Source organism: Muscardinus avellanarius, assembly GCF_963383645.1.
Source record: "Muscardinus avellanarius genome assembly, chromosome: 15".
Classification (NCBI taxonomy): domain Eukaryota; kingdom Metazoa; phylum Chordata; class Mammalia; order Rodentia; family Gliridae; genus Muscardinus; species Muscardinus avellanarius.
Window position 1 is genome coordinate 31,038,721 of NC_137801.1, and position 12,865 is coordinate 31,051,585.

The 12,865-nt window shown below is 39.0% G+C and overlaps 1 protein-coding gene across 2 annotated transcripts in view; it reads right to left on the minus strand.

The window, feature by feature from the left end:
* The window catches only part of PRKD3 (protein kinase D3), a gene marked incomplete at both ends in the record, with an annotated part of 83,706 nt that extends 71,052 nt beyond the window's left edge, over positions 1–12,654 (minus strand). For both annotated transcript variants that reach the window (XM_080711486.1, XM_080711485.1), the window contains one exon: positions 12,367–12,654. In XM_080711486.1, coding sequence (XP_080567612.1) covers positions 12,367–12,654 — 288 coding nt within the window. The remainder of the gene's footprint in view (positions 1–12,366) is intronic.
* Positions 12,655–12,865: the final 211 nt, after the last annotated feature.

Here is a 12,865-nt window from a genome sequence, read left to right on the forward strand (position 1 = left end):
ATCTGAATTACAGTGATGCCTTTGGGAATCATTTGCATGTTTCATAAGTAATTTTGCAATACTTTGCATAAACAATTTCTGTCACCTGCTCCTTACTAGCAACTACAAATGTTTGTCTAATTAGCCACAAGGGAATAAAGAGGGCAGAGATCATCATAAATTTGTTGAATAATAATCTGTTGAATTTGTTAAATTAAAAATAATAGTACTACAGGCCAGTAAAGAAAGAAGAAGAGGAGAAAAGAAGGGGGGAGAGGAAAGGGAGGTCCTGGGAAATAAAACTGACTAAATTAATGTGAATATATGAATATGTCACATGTCACAATGAATCTATTATATGTAGTTACAATGCACCAATAAAAGACATTAATCTTTTTAAAGGAAAAAAATTTATAGTACTACTAAGAAGCAGAATCACAAAGCTTTATTGTTTGGACCATGAAAAAGAAGGGAGTCCTTATGTGTATAAATAGACTGGTTTCTGCTCTCACTGACTACGAAGTAGGTTAAGATTATCTTGGTTTATCCATGCCCCAATATATCATCAGAAGGTAGTAGCAAGTCACTGTACCAGCAGTAAGGTTTATTTTCCTAGGTGAAATACTACCCAGGTGATGATGGCAAAAGCAAAAAGTAGGGTTTAAAGCAAGCTTTCATAGCTCAAGCTAGTACAAACAAGCTAGTAGTTCTTGAGTCATCTGAGGACTTACCATAACCCACCTTCTATTACTGGGTTTCATTAGGGTGAGGAGCTGATGCTGCCCTTGAACCTGTGATTCTCCTCTCAGCCTTCCAAGTACTGGAATTACAGGCGTGCACCATCAAGTCAGGCTACAAACACTAATTAAAAAAAAAAAAAAAATGGTAGAAATGCCGGGCGTGGTGGCGCACACTTGTAATCCCAGCATTCGGGAGGCAGAGACTGAAGGATCGTGGTTTGTGTACAACCTCAGCTACTTAGCAAGGCCCTTCGTAACTCAGCGAGACCCTGTTTCAAAAAATAAAAAGACTAAGAAAATAGGACCGGGGTTGTAGCTCAGAGGTAGAATGCCCCTGGGTTCTATCCCCAGTACCACACACACACAAAAAAAAGGGTAGAAATAGTTTTTACTAATACCAAAGAAAACTTGAGGACAAGGTATGGCACAAGAAACAAAAGTTGTTTTATTTATTTACTTACTTACTTACTTACTTACTTACTTAATTACTAGGGATTGAACCCAGAGACATTCTACCTCCAAGCTACATCTCCAGCCCAATTTTATTTCTTATTTGGAAAGGGTCTCACTAGGCTGTTGAAAGTTTCACTAAGTTGCTGAGGCTGGCTTTGAACCTGCAATTATCTTGTTTCAGCCTCCCAAGTACTGAGATTACAAGCATATACCACCACACCTGGCTAAGAAGAAAAAAAATTTTTTTAATGAAAAAAGAGTCAATATATCAAAGGCTTTAAAAATTTTCAATGTATGTGCAAATAAGAACAGAATTTCAACAACAAAACATGAAGCAAGCCGGGAGTGGTGGCACATGCTTGTAATCCCAGCGGTTGGGAGGCTGAGACAGGAGGATCGCACAGGTTCAAAGCCAGCCTTAGCTACTTAGGCTCTCAGCATCTTAGTGAGACCCTGTTTCCAAATAAAGTATAAAAAAGGTCTGGAAGTATAGCCCAGAGGTAGAAAAGCCCTTGGGTTCCACCCAGTACCCCCCCACACACACAAAAGAAGCAAAAATTAATGAAGCTGAAAGGAATAATAAACAAGTCTATAAATGTAGATGGGAGATTTCAATTCTCCTTTTGAAATAAATGATAAGAGCAAGTACAAAGACATCAAACAGAAGATTTGAACACTCTCAACCAAATGACCTAACATTTATAGAAATTTCCACTCAACAAGAGCAGAAAACACATAAACTGCAAATGTAATATTCAGAATATAGTTTATGAAAGACTCTTCCACTATAAAAGAAAAATCTATAAATTATGTGGATTAAAACTATACAAAGCATAAATTCTTGATATAGCTAAATTAAAATAGAAACAAATGACCAAAATATCTGAAAAAAATCTCCAAATGCTTCAAAATAAAACAAACATGGATCAAAGAGGAAATCACAAGAGAAATTAGAAGATATTTTGAACAGAACGAAAATAAAAGCACAACAAATCAAAGTTTGTGGTATTAAATAGTACCTGAAGGAGAAAAAAAAGCACTGGTAACTTGTATCAGAGAAAGACAATGATCTAAGTGTCTACCTTTTGTTTTGGGGTGGTATTGGTGATTGAATCCTGGGGCATTCTACCTCAAAGTTACACCTACAGCCCTATATTCTTATTTCTTATTTTGAAACAGGGTCTCACTAAGTTGTGGAGGGCCTCACTTAAATAGCTGAGGCTGGATCCCCCAGTCTCAGCCTCCCAAAACTGCGATTACAGTATGTAGTACCATGTCCATCTTAAGTGTCTACCTTAAGAAAATGAGGGGGGAAAAAACTTTTTTAAGCAAGTTAAAACCAAATAAGATAGAAAAGGTGAGGGAAGGCAGGAAAGAATGAAGGTACAGCAAACCACACAGAAAAAAAAAAAAAGTTAATGAAACCAAACACAAGTTCACTGAAAACAAAATTGATAAACATCAAAGGAAAAAGAAAAACAGAAAAGCGAGCCGGGCGTGGTGGCGCACGCTTGTAATCCCAGCATTCGGGAGGCTGAGACCTGGAGGATCGCGGTTCGCGGACAGCCTCAGCTACTTAGTGAGGCCCTCTGCAACTCAGTGAGACCCGGTTTCAAAATAAAGAATAAAAAATAGGGCAGGGGGTGTAGCTCAGAGGTCGAATGCCCCTGGGTTCCATCTCCAGACCCTCAAAAAAAAAAAAAAAAAAAAAAAAAGAAAAACAGAAAAGCAGAAATGATCTATATCAGGAATAGAAGTAGTTTACTAGAGATTTTACAGACTTTAAAGGATAGTAAGGAACACATAAAAGTTTGGCTGGGCGTGGTGGTGCACGCTTGTAATCCCCACGCTTGGGAGGCGGAGACAGGGAGCATCATGCAGATTCGAAGCCAGCCTCGCTGGCTTAAAAGACTCTGTTTCCAAATTAAAAAAATATATAAAAATGGGTCTGGGAGTGTAGCCTGGAGGTAGAAGGGTTTCCAGGAACCCCAGTGCCACCAAAATAATTTTTTTTTTCAGAAAGAAATAATATCAATTTATAAAAACTTATTTAGGAAACAGAAAAAGTGGAAACATTCCTTAATCAAAGATAACAGAAGAAAATAAAACTATAGGCCAGTATCTCTCATGAGCACAGACATTAAGATCTTAATACTAGTAAACTGAATCAAGCAAAATATAAGTATACACATAATAATCACATGGGTTTGTTTTTCCCAGGAATGCAAGGTTAGTTTAACATTCAAAAATCAGCCAATAAAATTCACCATATGAAGAGACTAAAAGAAAAATGCATAGATATGGAAAAAGTAGTAAACAAAATTTACAGTTCATGATAAAAAGTCTCATCCAACTATAAGAGATGGGAACTTTCTCAATCTGATGGACATGTAAAAATGTATCCCATATTTAATAGGGAAAAACTGAATGTTTCTCTTCTTAAGACTGGGAACAAGGCAGCCAGGCATGGTAGCACATGCCTATAATCCCAGTACTTGGGAGATGAGATAAGAGGACAAAACGTTCTAGACTAGCCTTAGTAACTTGGCATGACCTTATTTTAAAATAAAAATTTAAGAAAATGGCTGGCATTGTAACTCAGAAGGTAGATTTGTGCCGGTGGTAGAAAACTGCTCTGGTATTAATTTCCAAAAAGTAAAAAGCAGTCAGAGTCTGGGTGCTACATAGCCACTCAGGCAGCGAGGGGCAGCCACTGTTAACATTGCCGAGCTCCCCTCTTTTTCTCCCTACCCTTTGTTCTAATGATTAACCTATAAGAATGTAAAGAAAATTAAGGTCTTTAACCTTAAAAGCCCTAGAGACAATTGAAGACTTTGGCCCTAAAAGTATGTAGAGGCACCCAGTGCCCCTATTTTACCTCCTGTTCTTTGTGATCTGGCCTGGGTACAGGAAAGGTACTCTTTGTTACTCCAAAGTACCCATAGTTGATGAGCAACCAATATTGCTTAATATAATAATGGCAGAAGCCAGGTAGATTGCTGAGCTCTGCATTTAGTAAGTGCACTCTCCAGAGATAAAAAGGCACTACCTACCAAAAGAATAAGTTACTAGCCCGTTGCTTTAGTAAAGCTGCTAAGAACATACGAATACAAAATCTGTATTTAAAGGCTAGGGATGAAGGGGGGGCAGAGTTCCATTTTCAGGCTCTCCAGCGTGCCCCAGACATGCTGCTTTTCTTCTCTTCCCTTTCTATTTCCCATTGATTTTGTAATAAAGAATTCTTAAGCCGGGCATGGTGGCGCACGCTTGTAATCCCCGTGCTTGGGAGGCTGAGACAGGAGGATCGCACAGGTTCAAAGCCAGCCTCAGGGCCTCCGAGGCCGGGATCGGAGCCTGCCGAGGGGTTAGACCGGTGCTAGGGACAGCGAGGCTGGCATCGGAGCCTCCTGTGAGGCAAGGCTGGTGCTGGGGCCTCCGAGGTCAGGATTGGAGCCTGCCAAGGGGTTAGGCCGGTGCCAGGGCCAGCGTGGCCGGGATCGGAGCTCACCGTGAGGCAAGGCTGGTGCTGGGGCCTCCAAGGCCGGTATCGAAGCCTGCCGAGGGGTTAGGCCGGTGCCGGGGCCAGCGGCTGGCATCAGAACCTTCCATGAGGCAGGGCCGCTACTGAGGCCTCCAAGGCCGGGATCAGAGCCTGCCGAGGGGTTAGGCTGGTGCTGGGACCAGCGAGGCTGGCATCGGAGCCTGCCGTGAGGCAAGGCCGGTTCTGGGGCCTCCAAGACCAGAATCGGAACCTGCCGAGGAGTTAGGCCGGTGATGGGGCCAGCCAGGCCGGGATCGGAGCTCACCGTGACGCAAGGCCGGTGCTTGGGCCTCCGAGGCCGGGATCGGAGCCTGCCGAGGAGTTAGGCTGATGCCGGGGCCAACGGCCGACATCGGAGCCTGACAGGAGGCAAGGCCGCTACTGGGGCCTCCGAGACTGGGATCAGAACCTGCCGAGGGGTTAGGCCGGTGATGGGGCCAGCAAGGCTGGGATCAGAGCTCACCATGAGGCAAGGCCGCTACTGGGGCCTCTAAGGCCGGGATCGGAGCCAGCTGAGGGGTTAGGCTGGTGTCGGGGCCAGTAAGACCAGAATTGGGGCCTCCCATGAGGCAAGGCCACTGCTTGAGCCAGCAAGGGCTGGATCAGTCCACCGGGTAGCCAGGCCACTACTGGGGCCGTCAAGAGTGGGATCGGTACTTGCAACGGAGCATGCACAGAGAAATATCGCAGAAAATAAAAATCAGATGCTTCCCCTAAGCAGCAAAAACTAGGAGGAAAGGGGCAACAGGAAGAAGTCGAGTTATAGAAAGGGCCCTATAGTGAAGCAACTAAGGTGACCAATCAGAGGGTATGGAATAGGGGAGGATGGAGCCTCTTTAAAATGCAGGAGGTACATAAACAAATGTATCAAAGTTAATCATCAAACAAGCATGGGATCAAGGGAGGGGGAGGGAATGGAATGGGGGCTGGATGAGGGCTAATTGGATGAAGTATGCTTGTATATCCTCTCAAGTCTTGTACTCCAATGTGATATATGATTACAATGCACCAATTAAAAAAAAAAAAGCCAGCCTCAGCTACTTAGTGAGACCCTGTTTCCAAATAAAATATAAAATAGGTCTGGGAGTATAGCCCGGAGGTAGAAAGCCTCTGGGTTCTACCTCCAGTACCACCAAAAAAATAAAAAAATAAAAAAAAAAGAATTCTTAAAGCTGCACCAAGCCATCTATTAATTTTAATTTCTCTATTCAACAAATTTTAGTTGAATAGAGGAAAAGAGCTCACACCGCCATACCAACTGTAACAGAATGCCCCTAGGTTCAGTCCCCAACATCAACAACAAAAAGACTGAAAACAAGACACAGCTGTCCACTCCTTTTTTTTTTTTTTTTTTTAATGTGTAGTAATGGGAATTGAACTTAGGAACTTTGTATCTCTAATCTACATCCCTGGTCCTTTTTTATTTTTAAATAGGGTCTTACTAATTTGTAGGGCACGGGGTGTAGCTCGGAGGTCCAATACCCCTGGGTTCCATCCCCAGACCCGCAAAAAAAAAAAAAAAGACAAAATCACCTATGTAGAAAATCCTATTTTTTATACTTTATTTTGAAACAGGGTCTCACTGAGTTGCAGAGGGCCTCACTAAGTAGCTGAGGCTATCCACGAACCATGATCCTCCGTCTCAGCCTCCCAAATGCTGGGATTACAAGCATGCGCCACCATGCCCGGCTTCTAAAGGATCTTTAAAAACAGTTACCAGAATACTTGAGTTTATTAGAAAGTTGCACAACCCAATATTAACATATGAAAATCTACATAGACACTAAAAATGAAAAAATTACATATTGAAATAAAAATGAGTGAAATATTTAGAGAAAATGCTATATACAAAGTTCTCAAAGGCTATTTGTTTGTAGAAACTAGCAAGTGTTTAAAAATTTATATGGAAATTCAAAACACCCCAATTGGTCAAAAACTTTTTTGAAAAAAAAATTAAAATAACAAAATTGAAGGCTGTGACACCTGACTTCATGTCTTTCAAAACTAAAGAATTTAAGGCAATGTAGAACTGGTAATAAAGATAAGTATATTTATTTATTTGTTTGTTTGTTTGTTTATTTATTTATTTTGGTGGTACTGGGGGTGGAACCTAGAGGCTTTCTACCTCCGGGCTATACTCCCAGACCCATTTTATATTTTATTTGGAAACAGGATCTCACTAAGTTGCTGAGAGCCCCACTAAGTAGCTGAGGCTGGCTTCGAACCTGTGCGATCCTCCTGTCTCAGCCTCCCAAGCACGGGGATTACAAGCGTGTGCCACCACGCCTGGCTTAGTATAAGTATATTTTAAAAAAACAGAATAGTGTTCAGAAATAGACTGAAATATATATATATATATATATATATATATATATATATATGGTAAACTGATTTACAACAAAGGTACTAATATAATTCAATGTATGAAAAACAGAAGTAGAACATCTCTGAGTTCAATTCCCAGTTCTCTCCCATAGTGATAATATATATTGTGGTAATCCATACAATGGACTAGTTTAGTAATCAAAAGGAACTACTGAAACACAATCATATGAATGAGTTCCCCAAACACTCTATGAGGTGAAAGAAAAAATGAGAAAACCCTGTATGATCCTGTTTATATAAAAATCTAGCCGAGCGTGGTGGCCACACTTGTAATCCTCGTGCTTGGGAGGCGGAGACAGGAGGATGACACAGGTTCCAAGCCAGCCGCGCTGGCTTAGGAGACCCTGTTTCTAAATAAAAAAAAAAGTGTAAAATAGGTCTACGAGTGTAGCCCGGAGGTAGAAGGGCTTCCAGGAACTCCAGTACCACACACACACACACACACACACACACACACACACTCACTCACAACACCTTGTAAAAGTAGATCTTAAGGGGGAAAAAGTCCAAAATACATATACATGCCATATTTCTATATGTCTCAAAGGTACCAGAAAATAAACCATCATAAAACTCTAATCTGTGGTGGTGCACACTTATAATCTCAGTAACTTGGGAGGCTGAGACAAGAGGATCACAGGTTCTTGGTCAGCCTCAGCTACTTGGTGAGGCCCTCCACAACTTAGTGAGACCCTGTTTCAAAATAAGAGAATAAAAAATAAGAGCTGGGGATGTAGCTCAGAGGTAGAATGCCCCTGAGATATATCCCAGTACCACACACACACACACACACACACACACACGAAACCTAATCTCATCCAATAAAGCAATATATGACTCTAACGGCCATTCCTTTTACATCATTGTGATATTGAATGTTTAAATATTTTAATATAAATTACATTATATATGTATCTGTGTATAGGCATACTGTACTTTGGTATATTATCTATATCTCTTGGAGATGTTTCCACAAAAAGAGTGATTTTATTTTTCAAAGAATCATACAATTTCCACCTCTAGTGGCATTTTCAAAAATCTTACAAATTTACAATATATATCTGAGATCAATTTTTAATCTCTCATCTGAAGTTAACTACTACTAAATAATGGTAACATCAGAAAGCAAAAATGTAGAACAGAGATAGAATTTACATTTGGCATTATAACAAGTCGACTAACAATATATTTTCCAAAATCTCAAATACTGTTAAAATGAAATTACAATTCAGGTAGTCCTCCTCCCCTAATTTAAAAGTGGGGAGGCCTGTTAGGCAAATTTCACTGTTAAAGGTCTCTTCTCAAGTCTTCCAAACCAAGAAATCAAACCTTTAAACCTTTTTTAGTTTTTCTAACGAGAGAAAGACAGAGCTGGGAGGGTCTTTCTTGAAGAACAACTACTGCACTACAAGAGCCAAGCAGAGAACAATAGCCCCAATGTACATCCCTGTACAAAACCTTTGTGGTGTGTGTGTGTGTGTGTGTGTGTGTGTGTGTGTGTGTGTGTACACATGCAGTACTAGGGATTGAACCTAGGGGGAATTCTACCTCTGAACTACACCCCAACCCTATTTCATTTTTTATTCTGAAACAAGAGTCTGGCCAAGTTACTGAGGGCCTTGCTAAATTGGTGATGCTGGCCTCTAATCTGTGGTCCTCCCATCTCAGCCTCCCAAGTACTGGGATTGTAGGCATGGTACCACAAAATCTTAAGTAAAAGAAACTTCTTAAAATCCCCCTAGAAATTTCCAGAACACAAGAGCTCTACTTTAGTCATGTTTCATAAAAGTCAATTCCATTATCTCTGGATTTTCTATCTTGGTCACTACGCACCCTAGTCACCTAGGTTAGCTTGCGCCTTGTGCTCTTATATTCAGTAGAATGTGGAGTTTTACTAAATGTTCTCTTCCCCAGAAACCTCAAATATGGATCACTTTCCAACTGCCCCAGTTCAAGCCTTCATTAAAATGGCATCTCATCTGCTCTTCATCCTTTATCTCACACTCAGCGGCCATATTCAAGCCTTCCAAAACAGACTGATCACCTCACTTTGCTGAACAAAGACTTTAGTTAAATCTCCAGATTTAACTGAACTTTTAGAATCAGGTGTGAAACTTTTCATTGTCATGGGGAAAGGCAGCACAGTGCAGAGAAGGGCGTATAAGCCTCCTGATCTAAGAAAACCTTGCATTTGAACTCTGACTTCAGCAAGTCACTTAATATCTCTAAAATTCTAGTTTCTACTTTTTTTGAATAGAGATCACCTACATCCTTACAAATCAGTATGGTCTACGGTTAAGGGAACATCAACATCACCAGGTAGCATATTAAGACAAAACATTGAAATGCACCACAGTCTGTTGTGTGAATTAAGGTGAACAGATACAGGCACTGAGTAGGCACTCAATACATGTTATCAGTTCTCATATTCCCTTTTCACCTTTCCGTATCTTTCTCATACCGATCCTTCAGCCTGGAATATATTTTTCATCTCTCAAATTATGGTATTCTTGCTCATTCTATTTTTTTGCAGTACTGGGGATGGAACCCAGTGGCATTCTACCTGTGAGCTAAATCCCCAGCCCTATTTTTATTCTTTATTTTAAACAGGGTCTCACAGTTGCAGAGGGCCTCACTAAGTAGCTGAGGCTGTCCACGAACCATGATCCTCCTGGGATTACAAGTATGCGCCACCATACCCGGCTCATGCTCATTCTTTAAGCACCAGGTTTAATGATACTTTCTTTATGAAGCCTTCCACATTCCTCATCAACCTGAGAAAAGACCTTTTTATTTTAACTTCACTTGCTACTTTTTGTGTTTTATACTGGTCAACATGTTCCCCTCACTAGACTATAAGCTTTTAAGGGCGGCACCAATGGCTGCATAATCTATTTCCTAAAATTTAACCAGTGCTCTACCTTTTTAAAGGCTTTATGTAAATAAGTTTATTGACTAAGAAGAGAAATTTAAAAAGCAGGTACATCCATGAGATCGAATAATCTAAATAATTATAAATAAAAACTTTAAGTCCCATTGAGCCATTTAGAGTTAAAATGTCAATTCGTATGAAGAAAAAATGAAATTATTCAACGCAATTGTTTATAGGATGGATCAGTACACACATGGCATTAGTTTCAAGAGAATTGTATTCTGTGGTTACTGACTGTATCCTTAACTGAAAGGCATTTTACAAATGAGCAATGCTTAATTATATGAAGACAATGTAGTTAGAGCACAACACTTACATCACACAGAATAAAGCTGTGAAATATGTGTAAAGAGGTTAGACAAGAACTAGGTATACAACAACCATTCAATAAATGATAGATATTGTCATTAATGTAAGCTATGGTCATTATTTTTAAAATCTGGAACAATAATTGATGGTGGAACCATCATCTCTATTAACTTGAAAGATAATACTCTATCTTCATTTGTTATCAAAATTATGATTGTTTTAAATAGCACCTTTCTTGACAGATTCAAAATAAATCCCAGATATCAATGAGCTAATTATTTATGAGTCTTGGGAGTTAACCTGCAGCTATACATGTAGAGGCAATGAAAATGGGTAGCTAGTAAGCAAGTTGTACAAGGCAAGAGGGAAGGTAAAGAAGAGAACTTCTAACACTTTTTTCATCTCCAAGATGAGTTAAGGATCCATAAAGGCCTTCTGTAAAATCCCAGAACTTAAGCTGGTTCCATTAAGATTTATTTCCAGTTAGGACCTGGAGAGGTTACCCACTTCTTGAGATTCCTTTCTTATTTATCTGTCTCTAACAGGAAGACCCAAATTTATATTAAACAATTCAGAATTTCACAGTTAGAATTACACAATAGAAATCACCCCAAATTAATGATTTGACAGATCTGGAAACTCATTCAGAGGAGTAAAATCAATTGTCCAAAGTTTTCCAGTAAATAAGTAACAGCTGATATTATAATAATCCTGAAGAAAATATAAAATGTGTATGCTCTGTATAAATATAAGTAAATGAGTTAACATAAATAAATAATATGAAGCAAACCAAGTTAATTAGCTTGATTTAGCCACTACACAATGGATACATACAGATATAACTTAAAAAGAGCAGTAAATAAAGTTTCCAAAAATTGACAAAAATAACACTCACCTAAACATTGAGTATGAACTTCTATGGTCTCAAACAAAAAGGAAAGATTATATTAAGTTACAAACTGTATTTGTTGAAATAATATCTTTAAGTAAAAAGTTATAACCAAGTCCCAGAAAGTATTTGTGAAAACCTCCCATAATGTGTAATGAAATGGCAACTAAAAGTAAGGATACTGAAAGGTACATGGTTCTACATATCTATAAAAGTAAGATGATTCTTATTATATAAATTTGTCATTGTTAAAACACAACAGGAATAAATCCTTTTCACAAACTGCATAACATTTCTGGATTGCTTATTACTTTTAAGTCAGAAAATAACAAATCATACAAATAAACAAAGAACTGAAACAAAAAGAATGAAGAGCCTAAATTCAAATATATTAATCTCACCAAAAGCAAACTTTTACAAATAGAAAGTTTACTAATTCATTTTTTGAAGCAAATTTGAAACATATGCTCGAACCACTAAAAATAAAATATAACCAATTCACAGAACCCATATAAATAGAAAACATACTAGCTCATCCACCAAGTCAAGATTAAAGACATTTAGCCAAAGTTTCTTAAAAATGGCATGGCAGAGAGGGGAGGACATAAGTAGAAGGAGGAAAAATAAAATTACCATTAATTTTAAAATGTTTTGTCATATATTCAAAATTGATTTACCTATTTTTTAAGAGAACACGGTCCTATGTTAAATGGTAATTTAGGTAGATTCCGAACATCTTCTCTGAAAAACATCTTCTGAACATCTTCTCTGCCCCCTTTTTAGTAAGCCACCTTTACTTTTGTGCCTTCTACCTCCTAATCTTTTTCTCTAAAAACAAAATTTCGTATGTCCCTTCGACTTTATAGACTCTCCCGCTCTTAAGAGACAAATGAAACAGCAGTATTTAAATCCAAAATAAATGGTATATTCAATTTAGGATACAGGTCCCAATTTGATTCTGAAACTTCAGATTTTTAGCTCATACTCTATTAGAATGCTTCCCAAAATGTCCATAATTAAGACATAAATTACTGATGGATCTATTATGTGTTAACTCATTGCTACAGGTATAATTTATATAGAGACAAACTGGAAACAATACTAATTAGAAAAACTACTGACGTAACTTGTACAGTACCTTTTGATAAACAATGGAGCACACAAGATCCTTGACAGCAGACAAAGACAGTTCCTGGGCTTCAATGGTAACGCTCTCACGTGTGAGGCCAATCTGCAGCAGAAAGGAAACTGTGTGTACCGAGCCTCTGGAGTTGGTGAGGGATGGTGTACTGAGACTTCCATTAGACAGTCGGGCAGAAAGTCCCGTCTTAGGGCTTGAACACGGAGAAAGAGTTGGAAGCACAGCAGGAAGAGTTGCAGGTAACACAGACTTCTGGGAGGATGGAGGGGAATTATTTGTAGACATCTGCCTTTCTTTAATCTTTAAAAAATAGGTACCAATTCTTTTATGATGATACTTTCAAAATAACAGCAGTAAAAAAAAGAAAGGCTGCACGATCGGATTCAGATGAAAGCTTCTTAATTTCCTGTATTAGGACACTCATGCCGAGGATCACAAATTCTATCGCTGTGAGCTGAATGCACAAATGATCCTACTTCTCTTACTGTTTTCAGTC